Here is a 22,832-nt window from a genome sequence, read left to right on the forward strand (position 1 = left end):
TCATCAAATTTGGCCAAATTTAAGGGTCTATTTACGTATTATTCCAATGAAAAAACAAGTTGGCTGGGGATAATGTGTGTTTATGAAAGTGGATGTAAATGAATTGTTGGATTTGACTCTCAACTTTATAAGTACTGCCTCCATTCAAAGCATATAATTTATCATGATACACATATTAATTGGTGCATAATTTTAATAGACTTGAAAAATAATTTGAAATGAGTAATTAATACTATGGGTAAAACAGAAAAAAAGAAACTGTCTTCTCTTGATATGCTAAAAGTGATAAGTAAAAATAAAAACTATTTCTAATATAATGGACAAGTAAAAGTGAATAGAGTATCATTTATGGTTAAAAGATATTTTTAGGTGAATTACTTTTTTAAGTATCTTTATAATATGATAGCTTGGCGAGAATATCTTGATGTTATATGTCTGTAGTATGACTGAAATGTTTTCTGAAAAGAAGTTTTGATTTGCTTTTTGGAGAAAAAAAAAAGGGTAAATCACGTAAATAGTTATAGTTTCTAGGCTTATAATCAACCGTAACTTTTATTTTTTAATTTACAATCTGTAGCTATTTTTAAACTATTTTGGCGTGTATTCAAATACCTGGTTTTCTCATTCAGAATACAGAAATACAAGCGAATGAAGAATTCCATTTAAGAAAATTAGATTATTCTTTGCGTTGAATTTACTTTAAATTGTTCGACTGAACGTTGGAGATATGGATGAGTCAACGTCAACCAATTGATTGTAAAAAAAAGTCTAGTTTTGAATTGTAATTTGATTCTATCAAAATAGTTGTTCGGTGCAATTTTTAGGGTATTGATGGAAGACTGCGTCGATGGTGGTTCTAGGTTGTTTGGATGAGTTGACGGACTGGTTAGGTCTTTTCCAGTGGTGATGGATCTAGTGGTCCTCACCGCTGGAGGAAACAAAGGTCGATTATCGTTTTCTAAGGAAAAAGGAAGGAGAGAATAAGGGTGTAGTGTTTGAGAACTGGAATTAGGAATTTACTATAAAAGTCAAATTATAGATCCGGATGGTAATATAAATAAAGACCAACTTTTTTCTTGTTTTATCCTTACATTAATATTTTCACTTTTATCTGTCTACTTTAGAATATTAAGAAAAAGATCAACATTTTTCTTATTTTATCCTTACATTAATTATTCATTTCCAAATTATTTTTCAAGTCTATTGAGACTATGCACCAATTACTATGAATATTATGATAAAATATATATTTCATTTATTAATTTTTAAAGAATGTTCAAAGACAAAATAGTAAACAAGTAAAAGTAAACAAAGGGATTACGTAATAAAGTTTTTCAGCTAATGTGTGTTTATAAAAGTAGGTGTACAATGAATTGTTGAATTTGACTCTCAACTTTATATATAGTGTATGATTAAAATATTTAGACTGAATTATTTCAAGTAAACCTTTGAACATGAATTGAGCGATATATGAGAAAAAATAATAAAGTTAAGTTAAAAAAGTATATTTGAAAGTTAAAATAAATTTTACTTGGAAAAATATTGAATTTTTGTGAGGAAACTTTTTTTTTTTTTTTTTTTTTTTTTTCGGTTTTCAAGTTTGGAGTGAAACAATTTATATAATCTATAATCAAACAGATTTTCTGAAAAACATTTGAAGAAAAAGAAATACTATATGTTCCTTTGAATTTTTTGCACTCTAAGGAGCCGTTTGGATATGATTTGAAATCATGAATTAAAACCATGAGATGAAATCATGTTTGGACATGCAATTTGAATTTCTTAAGTTGTATTTTATCTTATAGACATAAAAACCCCACAAGTTATAAAAACTATCAAAACTTTCTCAATTCTTATACAATCTTACCAAATGAGCAAGTCATAGTTCAGAACAAAATTAATACATTACTAGAAGACCTTTCTAAAAAAATACAACATCAATTGATCAAACTTTAGTTCAATAAAAAGGAAAATTTAACATAAATAGTAATGCAATTACTCTTTAATATAATCCTCCCATATGGTACGAACATAAATAACAGTTGGTAGAAGTTAATGATGTTAGTAAATGATTAGTGAGAGTAATTATTAAAAATATCTATCAATTTATAGGTCTTTTTTTATAAAATATAAACTTATGGGCCAAATTTTACATATAAAAATTTTAGAATCCCAAATCATGTTTTTTTAGATGATTTGAAATTTCATCTCATGAGATGAAATCACATATCCAACGCCTACTAGAGAGCAAGTTTTTGCCAACTTTTGCACTATAGAACTCAGACATCACTTTGAAGCTTCAACGTTAGAAATTTGGGCTATTTTTGCAATTAGTTTGGTGAAAGGATGGTCAAATTTGACTCTAAAAGCTAATTAAGTACAATAGTAAAACCGTGAATCATGCAAAAGGAACTAGACGTGAAATGATGTACCCAAAAGTGTCCGTTTTTGAATTTTGTCCCCGCAATTTAACAAAATCATTAAAAAACGACCATAATTTGAAAATAATCGCTCTAATTTCTAGTGTTTGCCTATAAGGCAGAACTTGTGATCAATTGAACAAGTTCACTATCTTGAAATATTTTGAACTTCTGCCTTATAGGCAAAGCTAATTTACGTCCAAAACTTATGCCCGATAAGCAACAAAAGCTTTGCTAGCAATTTTTCTGAAGCTGAGGCTATTTCCAAAATAAAATAAAATTGTAAGGTTGTAGTTGGGGGGGGGTGAGGGAGGAGGGGGGGCGCCCATTTGTGAACTTACCCTATAACTAGATATAATCCACATATTAAATCAGACATTCTATCATTATTGCATAATTGTTGAAATACTTCTTTATTCTCATTTCTCATAGCCAGAACGGGCATAATCATAATCTACAATTACAAGTTGCACCAAGAACAGGTCCTACATTTTCGTGGATCACAGTTTAGAGCCAATTTGAGAAAATTGCTGTCTCAAAACTCTTCTCATGATCTTATTTGTTGCTGTTCTTGGAAGGGAAGGAAGGGCAACAATATGTGAAACCTGCAACATTTTAGACCTGATAAGGAAACAAAGCTCCAGACTTAGCATTGCCAAAGCTGAATATTATATGCATACCTTGAATAAAGGATTCAGTTTCTTCTGCAAAGCTGAATTGAAAGAAACTTTCAGTAGATTCGTGCTGTGCTTTGACCCTTCAGAATCCTTAAATACAACGGCTATAACCAACTTATCAGGGCCACCTCCAGGAGGTGGCACCCCAACAGCTGCTGTCTCGAGGATACTTCCGTCAACTGCATTACAAACTTTCTCAATCTCCACTGAACTTACCTGGTAGAAGGAATCACAAGTTTCTGTTTCTGTTACGGGTAAGAGAAAAAATACATAATTTGTCTGCAACTAATAGGCTAATACAGTTGACAAGCTAGAAGAGAGAACCCGCGCTCATAAATACACAAAAGTTACAAAGAACAAATAGATGTAGGGGGCCAAGGACCACTTGTTATGATTATTTAAATTGATTTGATATATAAATAACCCGTTTCTGAATATTCTTTGAGAATAAGCAGTCTCAAAGAAACAATTTGCGATAAATAAGATAAAAGTTTTTTTTTTTTTTTTTTTTAAAAAAAAAAAAAAAATCTATGGAGCAGACATCACTTATGATAAGTAGGATTTAATTGAAAATTTGATAAGATGTAGTCTCAAGTAATAATTTTTTATCAAATGAAGTCTTAGACCAAAGAGACCCTAATACAAAATTTTGTTAGTAACAATACAAGGTAAAGGTCAGACCTTCACACCACCCAGATTCATGGTGTCATCTGCACGGCCATGTGCACGATAATAACCTCTAGAAGTACGCTCAAATACATCTCCATGTCTTCTCAGAACCTGCTAGGTGATAAGTAATGCATTAAGTACTTATCTAGAAAAAGAACAAGGTACCAAGGTAGAATCAGAAATAATAACTAGCTAACCTGTCCATTCCAAACAGGCATTCCTTTGAAGTATATACCATAGTGGTCAGCATTCAGCAATATGTTTGATGCCTCAAATAGAAGGGGACCAAGGGCCAATTCACCAACCCCAGGAAAATCAAATGGCTACAATTAAAGTTAAAGAATTACTTAAAATGTATCAAATACAATATTTAAACTACAATATAAATTTTTGGCTTTTCATTTAGCAACCATCAATTGCCCTTACGAACCTGCTTATCCCCTATTGGCTATAACCCTGTACGCAACCATGAAAAGAGCATCTAGGTAAAGTTTGAAGTTTTCCTACTCAAAATGTACTTACGGCACCATATTATGAATAAAAAGGCCCTCTCTTTCTTTACAACCCTCAACCAACACACCTCCTCCCTCCGTTCCCTGCAAGAGAAAAAGACAATACAGATCACTTCGCTGCAGTTTGCATAATAGAATCCTACCCAATTCCTGCAACCCTTTCCTCTTTCCTACAATATTTCACCCATGGCTGATCCTTTTTCATGTTTTCCACTGTGCTAAAAGTGTTCTAACAGGATTTAACAAAGAAGATACTATTTTGTTTGATTTCCACTAAAGGAATCAGGTCCGCTGTCCTGTCCAAGTCCTTCAATTATAAATTCTCCATAGGTGTTGACCAGCTTTGTCCATCCCCCAATCAAAATAATTTTTCCTGATGTTCATTTTCCACCTGTCTCCAGCTCTACATTCAGCACCAGTTGTTCCTGATCCATAACAAGGGGTGAAAGATCTGGAAAACACTCCTATTCACTCTATTTCTATTGTCACATCCTAATCTTTCTCCCATATCCCACAGCTATTTGAATTATAAATTGAAATACTTCCAGTGCTTTCTTATCTGCCAGACCATATTTAGTGCTGATGACTTCATTATTACTCCATCCAGAATTCCCTGGCCATGAGTAATTTCTCTTAACGACATATAGTATGAGGCGCTTTCATCCAACACACTGTTCATGAGTGTGAGTCTCCCTTCCAGGTATAACTATTGATTTTTGTCATGTGGCGAACCTCATCTCAATTTTCAACTACCCCTGCGATAATGTAAATTGCTTGACTTTTACTCGTGGCAACCTAAGAGATGTTATGGGAAATCTTTCAAACCTGCAACCCAGAATATTAGCTAAAATTGGAAGTTCTCCACTTAATTGACTGGGGAAAAAGCTGCTTTTTGATAAAGATAACATGTAAACCACAAACCTAAAAACCAGAAACACCACCTTAGAATATTCCCTTCTAAACCATTTTCGTTATCCAACTCCGACTGCCAGATTGTTACAATATATTATTACTTCCTAGGCTCTTTGACTTCCTAACTTGAAAGGATACTCCGCTCAATACACTTGCCATATGAGAAGCATGCATGACAAACATAAAGAGGCAGATCAATGTACTTCCAGAGCATTTTTAATAACATCTTAACAGCAGATAGATGCAATGGAATATTTCTCTCCTATGTAAGAGCAGGGGACTATTTGTTGGTTATCCTACATGGCACATTATGCAATAACATATTAAGTTTTCTGATTCCAAAGTTTCTGACTTCAATAATACATCCAAGTATGCTAGACATAGACAGATCCCAGGAATAAAAATGATACTTAGAGGAAGAGGCCCAAGATGCGCATATGCAAAAGTTGAAATTTACCAAGAACTAATGCATTAGAATGTTAAGGGACTCCTACATAAGAGCTGCAGTGTTTGCATCATTAGGAAAGAACTGGTCGGTGCTCATGAACTCTTGCACCATTTGTTGTTTGAGGAACCTGAAAAATACTTACTCTAGGGGACCCGTCTTCGCCAAGAATAAATAGACTACAACCCATAGCTGCTGTGCTAAAAGCAGATAAAGATTGTGGTTGCAACAACGAACCAGCAATGAATCCACCACCAATTTCTGTCCCACCACAGATCTCTATTACAGGCTTGTAATGAGCTCTTCCCATCAGCCAAAGGGATTCATCCACACCAGATGCTTCACCGGTGGAGGCAAAGTGACTGCCATAAAAAATAACTAAATCAAGCTAGAAAAAGGTTGGAAAAAGCTAAACGTTTCAAGTTTCAACATGGATTACAGAATCAAATATAATTCTAAAGAACTCATATCAAAAATAGAAACACCCAAGACCAAATAAAAGTGTTCGCATGGATGACTAGGAGTTACTCCCTCCGGATCAAAAACAGTGTCCACTTAGCCATTTGCACTCCTAGACACAAATAGGTAATTTGACTAAACTGCTCCTAATTAAATAGGTATTGGGATTTGATCACATAACACTTAATAGGGGCAAATCTGAAAAAATAAGTTAATTCTTTCTTGATTTGATAAGTGGACACTCTTTTTGATCCGGAGGGAGTAAAAGAAAAGGAAACAAAATAACACATAATTTTTCATTAACAATAGTGTCTCTATAATACCCTAACTGTTTCGAAGAGGCTTAAGTAGAATTACCGTATGGATGACCAATCATGACCAGCAGCGCAATTTGTGGATTTCCATGTCCTCACAATACTTGGGACCACGCCAAGCATAGTTACTTTAGCATCCTAGCCAAGTTCTTGAGGATTTTAGATGGTAGAAATCATGAATGGGAAAATGTCAAGAGAAGAGAAGTGAGCTTGTACACAACAACAACATACCCAGTGTAATCCCACAAAGTGGGGTCTGGAGAATGAGCTTGTACACACTAAAACCAAATTTTCAATCTGAAGTCATTTGAGATGGTATTGTAGCCTTCAGAAATCTCAAGTTAAATAATTGATAGTATTAGATTAAAAAAAAAAGATGTCCGAAATACTACTACTAATTACATAGTTGGTCCTAGGGTGTATGGGCATAAATGCTTAGATATGCTGTTATGTCTACTTGGTCCAGCAAGCGTGCCACCTCAAGTTTGCACAAGTCCCCTAATCACCTAGCTTGAAGTATTGAGCGGTATTCAGAGAGTTCCTTGCTTTACGTAAGACCAATCAGGTATGCAACTAGTCAGATTCATAAAACTTTTGTTTTACAAATCAAAGTTGTTTATCATCATCAACATCGACCACTATTGATTTGGTATTTGAAATGGGTCTACAGTGTTAGATTGCATCACACCTGCACAAACTTGGCAAAGCCAGAACCAAGGGGGGACCCATTGTATAAGGCCATGGTTGCTCCATTCAGCAGAGTGCAGTAAATTAGCAAAGGTCCCAACATCCATCCAAGATTAGTGGGCCAGGCCACCACATCACCTTTGCCAATGTTCAAGTGGGACCATCCATCAGCAGCCGCCCTAAGGGGTGTAGTCGCAGTCCATGGAATCGCCTTTGGTTCCCCTAAAACACATTTATAGAGAGTAAATGCAATAATATTAGTGGTTCTACTCTACAAATTTTTTCTTAATCCTTCATGAATGAGTCGACTAAGCAGTTTTTACATTATTCTCATACCGATACTTAAAATGAATTACACAAGAACACTAGAAAAATACTGAAATCTTTTCCCGTAATTCTCATGAAAAGTTCTTCACTAAATGTGGGAGAAAAAAATGGGTCCTCTTCTTGCTATAAGATGGGAAAACGCGCAATCTTTCTCGAGGTCCTGGAGGAAGTGAATTTTCTTTCCAAGCCAAAGGGGTTGGCCAACTGCCTGAAAGAGCTAGCTGGACCTAAGGACCGGGCCAAGATGCAGGCCTTTTATTGAGTGTCTTCTAAATGAGTCTATGCTTAACTATTTCGTCACTTGCTCTTTCCTACTCTCTTTGTGAGGTACTTCTACTCGGTTATTGCTAATCATCCTATGGTAATTCTAGGTTCCCATACCTGTTTGCATCAGGACATGTGACTTCTTTAGTTGTTGATAGATAGGAGCTCTTTTATTAGTTCCAGCTATTAGTCCTTGTGAATTTATTAGACTTCAATGGAGTTTAAGCTGATACTATGTGTCCCCTAGCCAACATTACTACCCGTTAAAGTCCTATTTGATTCTATTCAAGCAAGATATTATTGATAAGGTAAAAGGGTCCTCCTTTCGTTCCACGATAGAAATAAATGATACATTAAGTCACTAACAACGGAACCATAAACTAATTTTAAACGGTCACTGAATTTCGAGAAAATTTTGGCACCAGAACATAGAGTAAGTGAATAAGACAGAATACTTGCAACATATCAAAATACCTGTCGTGCCAGAAGAGAAAAGGATATTTGTGAATGCTTCAACAGGTAGTTCCACCCCAATATACTCAACCTCCCTGATATTTAAAGAGAGAGATCAACAACTATTTATTCCAGCGCCAGAGCTATTTTTAGCTAGTGTAGAATGAGAAAAACATAGTTAATGATTATAACATGAGTCAAGGTAGTGGCTTAGATGGTAAAAGATCCTATTACCAGGATTGAGGAAGAATAGGTTTGTAAACGAAACCTCAATTCGGGTAAAGGACTATCATAATGCTTCCCAATTTGGAAGTCCTCTTGGCATACGCATCAACATTCAGAATCTGAAATAAAGTCAGGAAGGTACAAAAGCAGTACAGTCAAGCTGGATCTGTATTGGTTATCTGTGATAGTGAAGCTGGATTTCCTTTTGGCCTTTGTTATCTATGATAGTAAAACTGGACTAATTCTTTTTTATTTAATTCTGCAGGCTGCAGCTATTGTAAGATTGCAGGTTCAGACGGTGGAGTGAAGCTATTCTGGTGTATTGCTGCTGATGGCTCTGCAGTGATTTCTGATGATCTATAAGTCAATTGAAAGTACAACAACTGTGCCTCAGTCCCAAGCAAATTGGAAGGGGGTGGAGGGCTAAAAATGTCTTCACTTCCCTATGGATGCGGGCTATGGAGGAATATCTTAAAGGGGTGAAAAGAGTTCACTGAGAACATATCATTCAGGGTGAGTGGGATTTTGTGGACATAACTCATAAGTGTGCGAAAACAACATTTGAGAATCACATTTCCTAACTTGTATAGAAATTCTTGCCAAAAAAGATGCAAGATCCAACGGTTATGGAGTATAAATGGGGGAAAAGTGCACTGGGGTTTGATTTTAGGAGAAACTAGCAAGACTAGGAGGCTGAAGAATTTAAAACTTGGTCGAATTGCTTCTCAAAAAAAAAAAATACTACGGATAGTCATGAACAAAGGTGACATTCAGTGTTGCAACAACTATAGGGGTATCGAGCTGCTAACCCACCCTATGAAAGTGTGGGAGAGGGTGGTGGAGTTGCGGGTAAGGAAGGGCGTGTCTATTTCCGAAAACCAGTTTGGATTCATGTCAAAACGCTCTATACATTTTGTTACGAGGCTGGTGGAGCAGTACAGGGAGAGGAAGAAGGATCTTCACATGGTGTTCATCGACCTGGAAAAGGCATATGACAAAGTCCCAAGGGAGATTTTATGGAGATGCTTGGAGGCTAAAGGCGTACCGGTGGCGTATACTAGGGAGATTAAGGACATGTACGATGGAGCCAAGACCCGGGTAAGGACAGCGGGAGGAGACTCGGAGCACTTTCCAGTTGTGATGGGTTGCATCAGGGATCAGCTGTTAACTCGTTTTTATTTGCTTTAGTGATTGATGAACTGACGCGGAAGATCCAAGGTGAGGTGCCATGGTGTATGTTATTTGCAGACGACATAGTTTTGATTGAAGAGACCCGCGAAGGAGTTAATGCGAAGCTAGAGGTTTGGAGACAGACCCTGGAGTCCAAGGGGTTCAAGTTGAGCAGAACCAAGACGGAGTACTTGGAGTGCCAGTTCAGTGGCGTAGCGCATGAGGAGGGCGTGGAGGTGAGGCTGGAGACGCAGGCCATCCAAAAGAGAGGAAGTATTAAGTATCTTGGGTCCATTATCCAAGAAAATGGGGAGATTGATTATGTCGTCACACACCGTATTGGGGCAAGGTGGATGAAATAGAGGCTCGCCTTCGGAGTCTTGTGTGATAAGAAGGTGTCTCCAAAGCTTAAAGGAAAGTTCTACAGAGTGATAGTTAGACCTACTTTATTATATGGGGCGGAATGCTGGCCAGTCAAGAAATCTCTCGTCCAAAAGATGAACGTTACGATGGATGTGTGGGCATACTAGGAAGTATAGGATTAGAAATGAAGTTATCCGTGACAGGGTAGGAGTGGCCTCGGTGGAGGACAAGATGCGGGAAGCGAGGCTGAGATGGTTCGGACATGTACAGATGAGATGCACGGAGGCCCCAGTGAGGAGGTTGGCTATGGATGGTTTCAGGAGAAGTAGAGGTAGGCCGAAGAAGTATTGGGGAGAAGTAATTAGCCAGGACATGGCACAGTTACAGCTTATCGAGGATATGACCTTAGATAGGGGGTTGTGAAGGACGCGGATTAGGGTAGAAGGTTAGTAGGTAGTGCGGCGTTGTCCGGTGTATCCGTTCCGTACTAGTAGGCGTAGTATTATTTTTGTAGTTCCTTGCCTTTTGATTTCCTGTTACTTTCTGTTGTCTCTTGTACTTTGATTACCGTATTAGATTGCTGCATTTATTGTCACTTATCCTCATACTGCTTATCATATTGCTTATTTGTATTGTTTTGCCGCGACTCTTTTACTTTCATCAACTCTTGCCCAACTCTTTTGTCCTGCTTTCTCTTGAGCTGAGGGTCTTTCGGAAATAGCCTCCCTACCTCCCAAGGTAGAGATAAGGTCTGCGTACACTCTACCCTCCCCATACCCCACTTGTGGGAATACACTGGTATGTTGTTGGTTTTTTTTTTTTTTTTTTCCTCTTAAATATCATCATCGCCTGGGGTGGGGGAAATGTCGTATTTTCTATTAAGTCCTTCTATGAGAAGTTTTTTATTAGAGGGGAGTCTGTTTTTCCACATATTTCAGTATGGATACCTAGGGCACCAAGAAAGATCTGTCGCTCCACTTGGCTAGCTGTGAGGGGGGTGATCCTGACGGCGGAAAATTTGAGGAAGGGGAACATTACTTGTATTAATTGGTCCTTCATGTGTAAAAAAATCAGGAGAAGACACTGAATCACCTCCTTTTACATTGTCGGATAGCATATTGTTTATGGTGGGAAATTCTGAGATGGTTCGGACGTAAGTGGATGATGTCGGGCACCTTGAAAGAAACATTGTTTAGCTGGGATTTTAGAAGATGGAAGAGAAGATGCAGGGTATGCGATGTCGTTCCTCTAGCACTTTTGTGGATCGTATGGATGGATGAAAAGAGAGCTTTTGAGGGAGTAGAGAAAGATATGTACATTTGAGGAATAGCCTCTTTTCTCTTATATCCTTTTGGTGCACCCACGAGGTATCTATAGGTATAGATGGATGTCATTCGTAGAAAACCATGTCTTTTTTTAAGGTTTTCTATTCTTTGGTATACTTCTTGTATATGGGGAACTCTGCCTATGTGAGTTAGCTTACATTGCCGGTCCCAAGCCCGGATAAAGGAGGAGGGTGGTGGGAGGCTGGCAGCCGTTGTAAAACTTGTCAATTCATGATGAATCCTCATAATACTTCTTGTATACGGGCTCCTTCCTTTAATGAAATTTATTACTTTATCAAAAACAAAAATTCTTGGCCACTGTTATAGATATCAACTCATGCTTTATCACAAAAATATTGTCTATGGATGTAATATATATGATTAGATCTCGACGAACATCACACATTGTAACCGAATTATCATCCTTTTCCTCTAGTAGCATGAAACAATTTTAAGCTTATCAACCAAGAATTTCACCCTTATTCTAGCTTCTTGAAGACTATTAATGCGTTTAAACATTCTCAGACTCATTCCTTGTCTAGCAAGACTGCAAGACTTCCAAGAGGTATAATCTTCTAGAAATTAACAACAATGTGGATTGTAGATATAACCTCCTTGCTTCATCACTATCTAGTTGATTGTAAGATAGATTCAAAGAATTTACATACTTCTCCCTATCTGTGATGTTTCTGGAAGAACTAATCTTAATTGTGCAAGTGCACATTCCTAAATTTCCATGTAATAATTCCCAACAGCGCTTGGCCTTTATAAAGTGTTTAAGTAGATATTATACGACTTCTGCATTAATAATATATCCAAAACAAAATAAGTAATGTAATTACGCATAATTCTTAATGGCACAAAACTGAGAGGAAGTAAGGCAAATCAAACTAGATGAGTATAAGTTTCACTAAATTGATTGATGGTATTCCAAAGTACACACATAATTAGTGCCAATGGAGTAACCTATCCGATGAACGGCAAGGTTGAAAGAAAATTGAAATTCTCATTAGACTGGCATCAAGCTAGAAAACGGAGTCATAAACCAAGTAACAGAAAGGGGAAATGTCTCTATAGAAGGCAAGGAAACGGGTTATCCGCTCATTATGGTGGGAGAGTCTCTCGGTATTGGAGGTCTAATAGTAGTCACATCAAGTCCTCCCCCTTTGATACACATCAAGTGCACAAATAATTCCTTCTAAACATTGTATTCTACTCTACTAACAATATTATCAAAGATGAGATCTCGAATCCTTCAGATTTGAAATGTAACGTCTCTATAAGCTATAGAAATGATGGTGTGTCGAAGCTGAATGGAATGTTATACAGGAGAGAATCATGAGGGACAACAGCAGACGTTTATGAAAGGATAAGGCATTGAACTCTCACTTTTTAGCAATTACGGTCATCCTCCAAGAATTAAACTCAAGCAAAAGATCAAAGGTTGTCTCAAATCCCAGCAACTTTTCTTCTATTATTGTTTACTATTTACTAGTATCACAAATATTACTACTTACTAGTATCACAAATATTACTACGATTATTCACTTAAATCAGCACCTAATTGGTAATAATGTCTATACTTCATGCAAAACTGGTAATAAACTCGCAGTAAGATGAGATGAATGGTTTCATGTGTTAACAGAAACCAACTTAGAACAAGATTGTGTATAACATAAGCCCCTGGGTCACATTACATTACGCCAGAAAAAAGATAAGGAGAGTGAAATTATAGCAGCAAGTTTCATGAACTCCATACTGCAGGTACATGTGCATATTCAGGAAATAGTCACTGTTAACAGTAACAGCACGGATCTAAAGAAAGATGAATCTCAATGTACTTGTACACCAAAAGTCTTACAATTTTGTGTCTCTAAAGGATTACAAAAGTTGATTTTAACAAAGCACCTAGGTCTAGCTCATTGTTTGTGTCAGCATGGAACAGCAAGATAAAGTAAATCATTAATGAAGCAAAATCCAACTTTAGCCATCAAAAGGAGGGAATTAAATCCATGAAATGACATCAGAAAGAGGAGTGCTTACTTAGATTTGTCTACTCTTTCTAGGAATTCATGCCATGAAATGTCACCATCACGCAATTTCATGCTCAAGGTGGAGCTTCTACAGGGGATTACAATCGCCATTGGTGATTGAGCATCAATCACTTTACTGCAGGTTTGAAATGTATGTTAGGAAGGTGAAACGAATAAATAGAACAAAATGACACAAGGCTAGGAGATCACCTGTACAATGGTAGTTTTTTGCCACCACGGCTAATGAAATCCTAGGAATATAGTCAACCAAAACAGTATTAGCCCGGGTGTGAGAGTGAGTGTGAGACAGAGATCAAACACAAAGAATCAGAGACTTAAACTCCCGTCAGAATTCCAAAGGATAAGGATAGCCTTCAAGATGAATTCAAACAATCTCTGAAGGTGATATGGTTCATGGAATGGGTCACGGAGCATATGAGTATTAGTCCACATTATTCTTTTTCCCAAATGAAGTACCAGGGCATTAATCAATTCCCAATTTTCACCATAGCATGGAATTTAATCTCTGTATGTTTTCACTGGAAACTCTTGAAAGAGGAATCAACCATTAACTATAGGTTCTTTGTAAGACGTCCAGTAGTTCAGATCTACAAAGCTGACACCCCCGGAAGGTTAGGTTACACAGAATACCTTTTAATTCTAAAAAGTGCATCCAAGATAAATTGTCACTAGCTATACTTGGTAATTCATCTCTTGACTTTCTCAAAGCCACAAACAATTTAGCACTCTCATAGGTAATGCATTTATCACCAATTAATTATTCAAAAAAGAACAGAAATTGGTTGTTTTTGCCACTTCGTCAACTTAGCAATAACTTTCCAAGAGCCTAGCAAGTTTAATCTAACATGAAGACCAGCAAAATATTCCATACATCTTATTATCATCATTCATGAATCAAATCCAACTATAAGAACTTCGGTGCCAAGTAGGAATATTAAAACGACTAATTGCTTCTTCCTTTTCTGTTAGGTGGCAGTGGGTGCTGGTATGGTCCAGTTATGGAAGGAACCTCAACTAGTTTTAGTTACTGTCGCTCTAGTTATTCTATCAAGAAATCAGTAGACCAAATCGCTTGCAGAACGTTTATCTTCCTACCCAAAAATACTTGCTTACAATATGTCAACTTGAGCTTCTCTTCTAGGTTGCATATGACTGAACAGTTTTGATCTAGCCAGTATTATATGCATTCCAACATGAAAACACTGCTAGATACGTCAGCAAAAATAGTTCTGGTTATTACTTGAAATCGAGAACAATATTCAGTCACATAATTTTGTTTATTTCCAGAGGAGGAGTAATGGGATCAACCTGAGTGAAAATAGCCTTTGCTTTTGATATCATGAGCCTCGTTGAGATTTCAGTTGGAGCTAAACTGTCAGCAATTGAGACAACCATATAACCCGCAATAACGATGGCCAAGTAGATCACCACAGAATTGACATCCATTGGCATATCTATGGCAATTGCAGATCCTTTTTCCAATCCCAGTGTATCAATGGAATATGCGACTCTCCTGTGATTTTAATAAGAGTTTTACAATTAATATTCATAAATCATAGCAACAGATTATGCACACAACAACAACTACTTCTCGGTCCAAAGACCATGTTTCTCCATTTAAGTTCAACTCATATTATCATCATAAATCAAACAAAAATAGAAGTGAGAAAATAAGTTAAATATACATGAATAATAGTAATTGTAATAATAATAACAATAATAATATTAAAAGTTCTCTATATTTTTACTGGCATATAAATCTATGGTAAGGTCAAAATACTTCTAGAAAGCAATAGGTTCAAATCAACATGCTAACAAGATTAAAACCTATTCCCAATTAGTAGATATCACCTACATGAATCTTTTTCTCCCATTCTGCTCAATATTTAGATAATATGCACTAGTTCCAAGAAATTATAGGTCTTTCCAAGACAACTTCCTTCCATGTGATTTCAGATCTACCTAGTATCCTTTTAACACCTTCACTCACCATGGTTTCACACCTACAGACCGTTGCATATGTATTTTTTTGGATAAGGTAAAAGTTTTAATAAACAGTACCAAGAAGGTAGAGAAAAGAGCAAACAAACAGAAAATGAAGCAGGCAGCCTACGACAATTTCCTACCTAACAAGTCTAGGAAGGCAGCCTACTCCACTCACTTTCCTAACAAATTTAAGAAATCCAACTACTGATTCGGACTCACTACAAGGCTACTTTTACACCCGAAGTACAAATTTTGTAAGCATCTATTCTTAATTCTAGAAATCAAAACTTTTTGCCCTTCAAAACAAGCCTTGTTCCTCTCCAGCCAAATTGTCCAGAAAGTGCACAATGGAACAGTCCTCCATATCTCTTTAGGTACCACCTGCCGCTGCCAACTTTCCATTAGACCTCCATATCTCTTTAGGTACCACCGGCCGCTGCCAACTTTCCAGTAGACCTCTTACACTGTGAGGATCACCCAACTAATACCTCTAATTCACAAAAATAAGTCCCAGCATTGTCTCGCAAATCTAAAGTGAAGAAATAAGTGCTCAACTGACTTCTGATTTTCTTGACAAAAATAACATCTGCTGCATAGGACAAAACCTTTCTTCTGCAAACTATTTAAGTTAAGCATGCCTCCAAGTAGTTATCCACCCAAAACAAGCTGCTACCTTAACAGGAGCTTTTGTCTTCCATATCATCTTCCATGGCCAAAAACCTTCCCAATGTCCTGACTGCTTCATCAAAAATCTATAGCAACTCTTAACTGAAAATTTATTATCCTTGCTTCCTAACCAAATCAGAGAATCCATTCTATTATGATCAACAGAAACTGATTCAAGTTGTTGAAGAAACTGACAGAAATACCCTATTTCCCCATCATTTAAATTTCTCCTTAAATCAATTTGCCAACCAGTATTTGTATGAAAATCAACAACAGTACCTTCCTTATTTGTTGAACAACTGAACAAGTTAGGAAATCTATCTTTCAAGCACTCATCTCCAGTCCACAAGTCTGTCCAGAATCTAATTTTGGCTCCATTACCCACCTCCAATCTGGTAAGCTGGTTGAACACTCCACAAAGTTTACTTATGCTCTTCCAAATTCCCCCTTTAATATTTCTCCACCCTTCCTCTTTTCCATGGATAGCATTTATCAACTCCTTCCAGATTTCATTGTCACCCATGTGATATCTCCAAAGCCATTCAAGAAGCAGACTTTTATTATGTAATTTCAAATTTCTTACCCTCAATACCACCTGCCACTTAACCAGATGTATTCTTTTCTTGCCTTCACAACCATCCCATAAAAACTTATTCCTCAATGAATTCATTTTTTTCTCCACTGAAGCTGGCATTGTAAACAAGGACATTAGATAAGTAGGCATACCATCTAATACACTGTTAATAAGAGTAAGCCTGAAACCCCCCCCCCCCCCCCCCCAACAAACAAACCACCCAATAGACAATATTGTTTCTTCCATGGAATGCGTTTGTTAGCAAATCTATCCAGAACACCTTGCCAGATACTTCGATCATTTCTTGTTGCCCCTAGTGGGAAATTTTTCTACCTTGCATCCCGGGATATCAGCTAATTCCTATATGCATTCATCAATACTGATGCTGAAAATACTACTCTTTGCCAAGTTAATTTTTAAACCAGTGACTGCTTCAAAAGCTAAAAGAATCCCTCTTAGATAAAGCAATTGTTCTTTTTCTGCTTCACACAAAAGAAGTGTATCATCCGCATAAAGAATATGAGAATTGTCACACTTTCACTACCAATTCCTCCAAAACTCATTCTTTTTATCCAGCCCAATCTTTCGGCCCTCTTTATCATCATGCTAAGGACTTCCTTAGCAACATAAATAGATAGGGAGATAGTGGATCCCCTTGCCTTAGCCCTCTTTGAGATTTAAAGAACCCATGTGGATTTCCATTAATCAAAATAGAGAATCTGACAGTGGAAATGCATTAATCCACTCAATCCATTTGTCGCCAAAGTTGATATTTTCCGGTATATTAAGCAGACATGACCATTAGCCTTCTCAAGATCCAATTTGCAAGCTACTCCTCTCCTTTTTAGCTACTCCTCTCCTTTTTAATCTCATCAACTGCTTAATACTTTCATTGGCTATCAGAGCTGCATCTGTGATTTGTCTTCCTTTTATAAAGGCATTCTGATTTGGTGAGATCAGCTTATCAATAACCAGTTTGAGCCTCTCTGCCAGTAATTTTGCAATAATCTTATAAACACTTCCTAATAAGCTGATTGGCCTGAAATCTTTCATCGTTCCTCTTTGGTATTAGAGCAATAAAAGTAGCATTTTAACTCTTGACAAAAGAACCTTTTTGGTAGAAAGCTTCCACTGTTCTCCAGATGTCATCTTTCACTGTACTCCAGCATCTTTGAAAAAAAAAAAAAAAATATTGAAACCGTCAGGATCGGTGCATATGTAAGTTGACGCAGGACATGACCAAACCATCTCAAGCAAAACAACATACCCAATGAAATCCCACAAAGTGGAGTCTGGGAAACCATCCCAAGCAACCTTCACTCATTTTATCCTCAATGCGTGCTCTACTTACACCTTCTAGTGCTAAGTATTTTGTGTGTGTGTGTGTGTGTGAAAAAAGTACTAAATCTCCAGTAAAAAAAGAAAAAGAAAGTTGCCACTACATAGGTTTCATATTATTGAAGGTAGCATTTATCCTTTCTGGGGAAAATCAGATTGGCCAACATCAAAATTCTCGAATTTCTCTTCTTTATTCACAACAAGCATGAAGTATATCTCAAATCAGTATCACATTATTTCCCACAAACTTTCCATGTCAGAGTTGGACTTCTCTAAGGATTTAGAAGGCATAACCCAGTGGATACAAACACAACATGTTTAAAGGCCACATTTCTCTAGCCAATGGAATGTGCAAAATGATACGACTTCTTCCTTCAAAAGTGCCTTCCATAAAGAATTAAGGAAACATGGAAAAGCATTTGCAACAGTTGACTCGGACTTTATTTGATATAGAAAGGAAATCATAGTCAACCCATTCAATAATAATGCATGGTAGATTTAACAGAGCAGAGGCATTATTAGACCATGCCCCCGCATTCCTGGTTGGCAGCCAGTCTACCATCTGAAATTAAAAGATTCACGAAGGTCAACAGACTACCCAGTTACCTTTCCAAAGTCTTATCCCCAACCATCACCTACCTTAACAAGATGTGAGTTGGTTGTGCTGCTGGCATGTGCAAAAGATTCACTCACTAGATACTCTAACATAAGCCAAGCCAATGGGTGAGTTAACTTTGTTAGAACTTAGAAGTCCAATAAATTGGTCCGTAAGAGTATTCTTTCGTTTTCAAGTGACATAAAGTATTCTTTTATATGTCTTCAACACCATCTCACAGCAATCCCTGCTAAATTTTCCAGGTTTTCATTCCAGTCCATCTCACAAGCAGACTAGAAAATATATTAAATGAACATTGAGATACCAGTAAAAAAAAATCTGAACTTCTTAGTAAGTACCGGGGGTGAATTGCTCTCCTTTGATCAATTAACAGAGTTGATTATTTGGTTTTCACCGCCTCCTTGATTTTACAACGCTAAGAGGTAATATCCAAAAAGAAAAACAAAAATTGCCACCATTGTCGGCTACCTACATACTCTCCCCTATAGAAGGACCCTCCCGACCCAAAATTTATGTTTCTTTAATTGTCTCTTTCCACAATCTGTGTGCACAATATATCCTACATTACTGACAGTCTGAGACACCCTATTTTCCCATCACATGGAATGTAAATGGTTCACACTGTACTTGTTGAGGGAGTACATCATTTATTTAATAGAGTAAACTCCTAAACCCCCATCCCTGAACCGACCCCCCCCCCACCCCGCCTAGGCAGAAGATAATAGTGGCCTTTTCCCACTTTACTCCTCTGGTGACTTGAAAATGCAACCTCCTTGTTCGAAGTGGAGTGCTAATGCCATTGGATCTTGTTTATAGAGTACATCTTAACATCTTTTTCAGATATGTGCCATGACTTAGAGTTGAGTCACCATAAAGTCATAAATAGTTAGCATAATTTGCAGTATGTATGACTTATAAAAGAACCAACATTTTATTATATGATGCAAATAATGAGATAGTTGAGGTCATGCAGCAGAAAGACATGATGGAATTTTTACAGAGATCAAAAGTATTCCGACTTGAGATCAAATCGAGAAACCTACTACAACTCAATTTATAATTCACAGTAAGAAAAGCCATTGTACCATACTGCTGATCTTAGTTCCTCAAGGGTCAATCTGGTAACAGGTGCCTCATCATCTCCTTCATCGCGAGTTATCACAACTATGTCACTTAAACTCCTCTTTGCATTCAACCTCAAGCAATTCTTTGCAGGATTTAAACGTGCTCCAGGAAGCCACTGGCCACCAGGGTGCAATGGAGTTTCACGCAAAATACATTCAGGATTAACAGAGAAAGAAATATTCATTTCCTCGAATACAATCTTCCAGTAATCCTACAAAGAGTTTGATACGGAAAAGTTTCCAGTAAGAGGGAAAAAAGGACACTGCATCAATTTTTACTCATTCACAAATAAGAAATTAAAGTCAAGTAGCGCGGGCAAAACATAAAAGTACCTCCAAGTTTGAGACTGAAAATTCTTGAAAATCACTGAAACTTGAAACAGGATCTTTATAACTTGAACCCAGTAACTCTTTTCCTCGCCGCTCCAATAACTTACCGATGTTAGTCAACTTAGCAGCTTCCCTGTGCCAGGAGTCAACACATCATAAGCTCAAATATTGGACAACTAAACATAACCATTCAACAACTTCCCACAAACACAATTAACATCAAATTCACAATAGACGAGGGCATATCCCAAATCAAGTTCCAATTTTTTTTATTTTTTTATTTTTGCAGTAAAAGAAGATTTGTCAACTGTTAACTGTTCACCTTATTTCATCAAATTCCTTAACTATAGTTAATAGTACTCTTCTGTTTCGATTTATGTGGCTTGTCAAACTAACTAATGTTTGGTGTGAATTCGGATATAGAATCTTCAATTTTTTACACCAAAATTTATATATTTAGAAACTGCATAAAAAGAACTCATACTATAAGTCAATGGTTAACAATGCAACATATTTAGAAAGTACCTGAAAAAATCAGAGTCAAAGAAAATATCCTTTTGACTGTCCAAAGAGTAACTAAGACACATAAATTGAAACACAGGAAGGTAGTAATATTGCAGAGTTGAAGAATACTAACGAGTCAGGCAACCAAGCAGGCGGGTCAGGTCCGTAGTGAAAGTAAGAGCCATAGTACATCATCTGATGGAAGGAGAAAGGAAGGTCAGGAGTAAGAATATGTTGGGAAATGTGCTGCCATGTCTTGATAGAGTTAGTTCCGTAAGTAGAAACTATCTCCCTCAGCTTTCTGTGGAGTTGGGTAGCAACAGTACCGGAGATTCCTAACGCCTGGATGTCTTCGACGGTGATAGAGTATAGAGGCTTGTAATCTTGAAGATTTGCCATGAGTGAAAGAGTTTCACAAAGTCACTGTTTTAGTGTTTCAACGTCTCTGCTAACATGTGTACAGTAGAAAAGGACCAAAATAGTACATTATCATTCATCTATCCTTTGACTAACAATCAATGCTATATTTTTTATAAAAAAATTATTTAAATTACACATAACATTTTATTACTAGTCTCATTTTCTAAATTTTTTAAGTAAAATGTGCAAAACTAATACTCCATAATTTTCTTCTAAATTTAAAAAAAAAAATAGTTTTCTGGATTTTTCTTTTTAAACACGGTTTTTTCACACTTTTTATAAAAAAATCATTTTTTCCAGATTTTGAAAAAGAAAAAACACTTTTTCCTTTTCTTTTTTTTTTAAAGTGTCCTAAAAATAATTTATCATGAAAATCTAAAAATTTTAGGACAAAAAAATCAATTTTCCTGATTTAAAGAAAAACCATTTTTGATGATATTTTAATTACAAGAATCTAGTTTTCTAGTTTTTTTTTCTTTCTAAAAAATCAGTTTTCCTGATTCTAAAAAAAAAATCCAGATTTTTTAAAGAAAAATCAATTTTCCAGTAATAGAATGCCATGAGTAATTTGAATAATTATTTTTAAAAATTTAGTGTTGACCGTAAGTCAAAGGGCATAAATGAGCTAAAAAGGAGGTAGCAAAATAGATTAATGAAGAGTATTTTTAGATCTTTTCTAATAGTTCAGGGGCATTTTTGCCTTTTTCCGTTAAATTTTTAACAAAATATTTGGGAGTTGACTAAAAGTGTACCACTTATGCAAACATAATGGACTATTAATGCTCCATGTAAAAGAATATATATGATTTTAGGTTCAAACCCAAAGATAATGTACTATTTTGGTCATTTTCTCATGTGTATTGTGTACATGTGAATCTGGTTGTCACCCGTTCAAGTAAGTTGATGGAATGAAAAAAGTAAGCAAGCAGGGGCTAATGTATGTTTATGGAAGTGGGATGTAAATGAATTGTTGGAGTCGACTCTTCAACTTTGTACCATATATGGTTAAAAGATATTTTTTAGGTGAATTACTTTTTTAAGTACATATGCTAGCTTGGCGAGAACATTTTGATGTTGTATGTCTGTAGTACTGTATGACGGAAACGTTTTCTGAAAAGAAAAGTTCTGATTTGCTTTTTAGAAGAAAAGAATGTTGGAAAATGTTTTATAGCGTTTGGTTAGAGATTAAGAATATTTATTAAAAAATGATAATGATGTTAGCAAATTGAACACACTTTCTTAGAAAAATTTTAAGGCTTCACGCATGTCCAGCCCTCTAAACTTACACCTTTTTCTATTTTGGCACCTCAACTAAACGTTGTTCCTATTGAACTCCTGAACTCGTCCTCAAATGTGTCTATTAAACACAATTCGACTTAAATAACATTTTTCAAATAGTAGATATGAACCCATTTATTTGACTATTTAAGCACACTATTACAAAACTAGCCATCCGCTCAATGGACCATCTTAAACCCAAATTCCATATATTTTTCTTCATTTCCAGAAACTTCAAACAAGATTATCTTCTATAAAGTTTAAACCCCGTGTAGTTTATATTACTAAATCAGATACCCCGCAACAAAATCTTTAGAATATTTTCAATTATTGATGCAACAAAACAGTAACACCTATTAGAAATCAGTTCAATCAATGATCAACCAAAAAACCGTGGCACATGAACTGGAAGTTGGTAATTAAGTAAGAAAATGACACTAATGAAACTAACTGGATATCTGCTCGCGCATACAAATAATAATTCTATCCTATTGCAAAGTTTGCTATGTAAGTCGGATTGTGTTTGATAGACACACTTGAGGACGAGTTCAGGGATTCAATAGGAATAACGCTTAGTTGAAGTGCCAAAATGAAAAAAAGGTGCAAGTTTAGGGGGCTGCATATGCATTAAGCCAAATTTTAACTACTGCTATAAGAAACTGAGAGCAATGTCTAAGTACTTATCGGAGAAATAATAAGATGTTAGGAATTGAGATTGTT

At 36.3% G+C, this 22,832-nt stretch overlaps 1 protein-coding gene across 1 annotated transcript; it reads right to left on the reverse strand.

Annotated features, from left to right (window-relative positions):
- Positions 1 to 291: 291 nt before the first annotated feature.
- On the reverse strand, positions 292 to 20,870 carry LOC132055810 (probable acyl-activating enzyme 17, peroxisomal). Its single transcript, XM_059447807.1, has 15 exons — positions 20,548 to 20,870; positions 19,914 to 20,043; positions 19,542 to 19,792; positions 14,585 to 14,789; positions 13,466 to 13,506; positions 13,266 to 13,391; positions 8,161 to 8,234; positions 7,097 to 7,317; positions 6,452 to 6,546; positions 5,781 to 5,997; positions 3,964 to 4,089; positions 3,779 to 3,877; positions 3,101 to 3,313; positions 2,843 to 3,025; positions 292 to 455 (listed from the first exon to the last, which is right to left on the reverse strand). Exons 1-14 carry the CDS (start codon positions 20,811 to 20,813, stop codon positions 2,921 to 2,923), a joined length of 2,169 nt encoding a protein of 722 aa, XP_059303790.1. The 5' UTR covers positions 20,814 to 20,870; the 3' UTR covers positions 292 to 455; positions 2,843 to 2,920.
- Positions 20,871 to 22,832: the final 1,962 nt, after the last annotated feature.

The sequence above is a fragment of the Lycium ferocissimum genome, chromosome 5 (assembly GCF_029784015.1).
Source record: "Lycium ferocissimum isolate CSIRO_LF1 chromosome 5, AGI_CSIRO_Lferr_CH_V1, whole genome shotgun sequence".
In the NCBI taxonomy this organism is placed as follows: Eukaryota; Viridiplantae; Streptophyta; class Magnoliopsida; order Solanales; family Solanaceae; genus Lycium; species Lycium ferocissimum.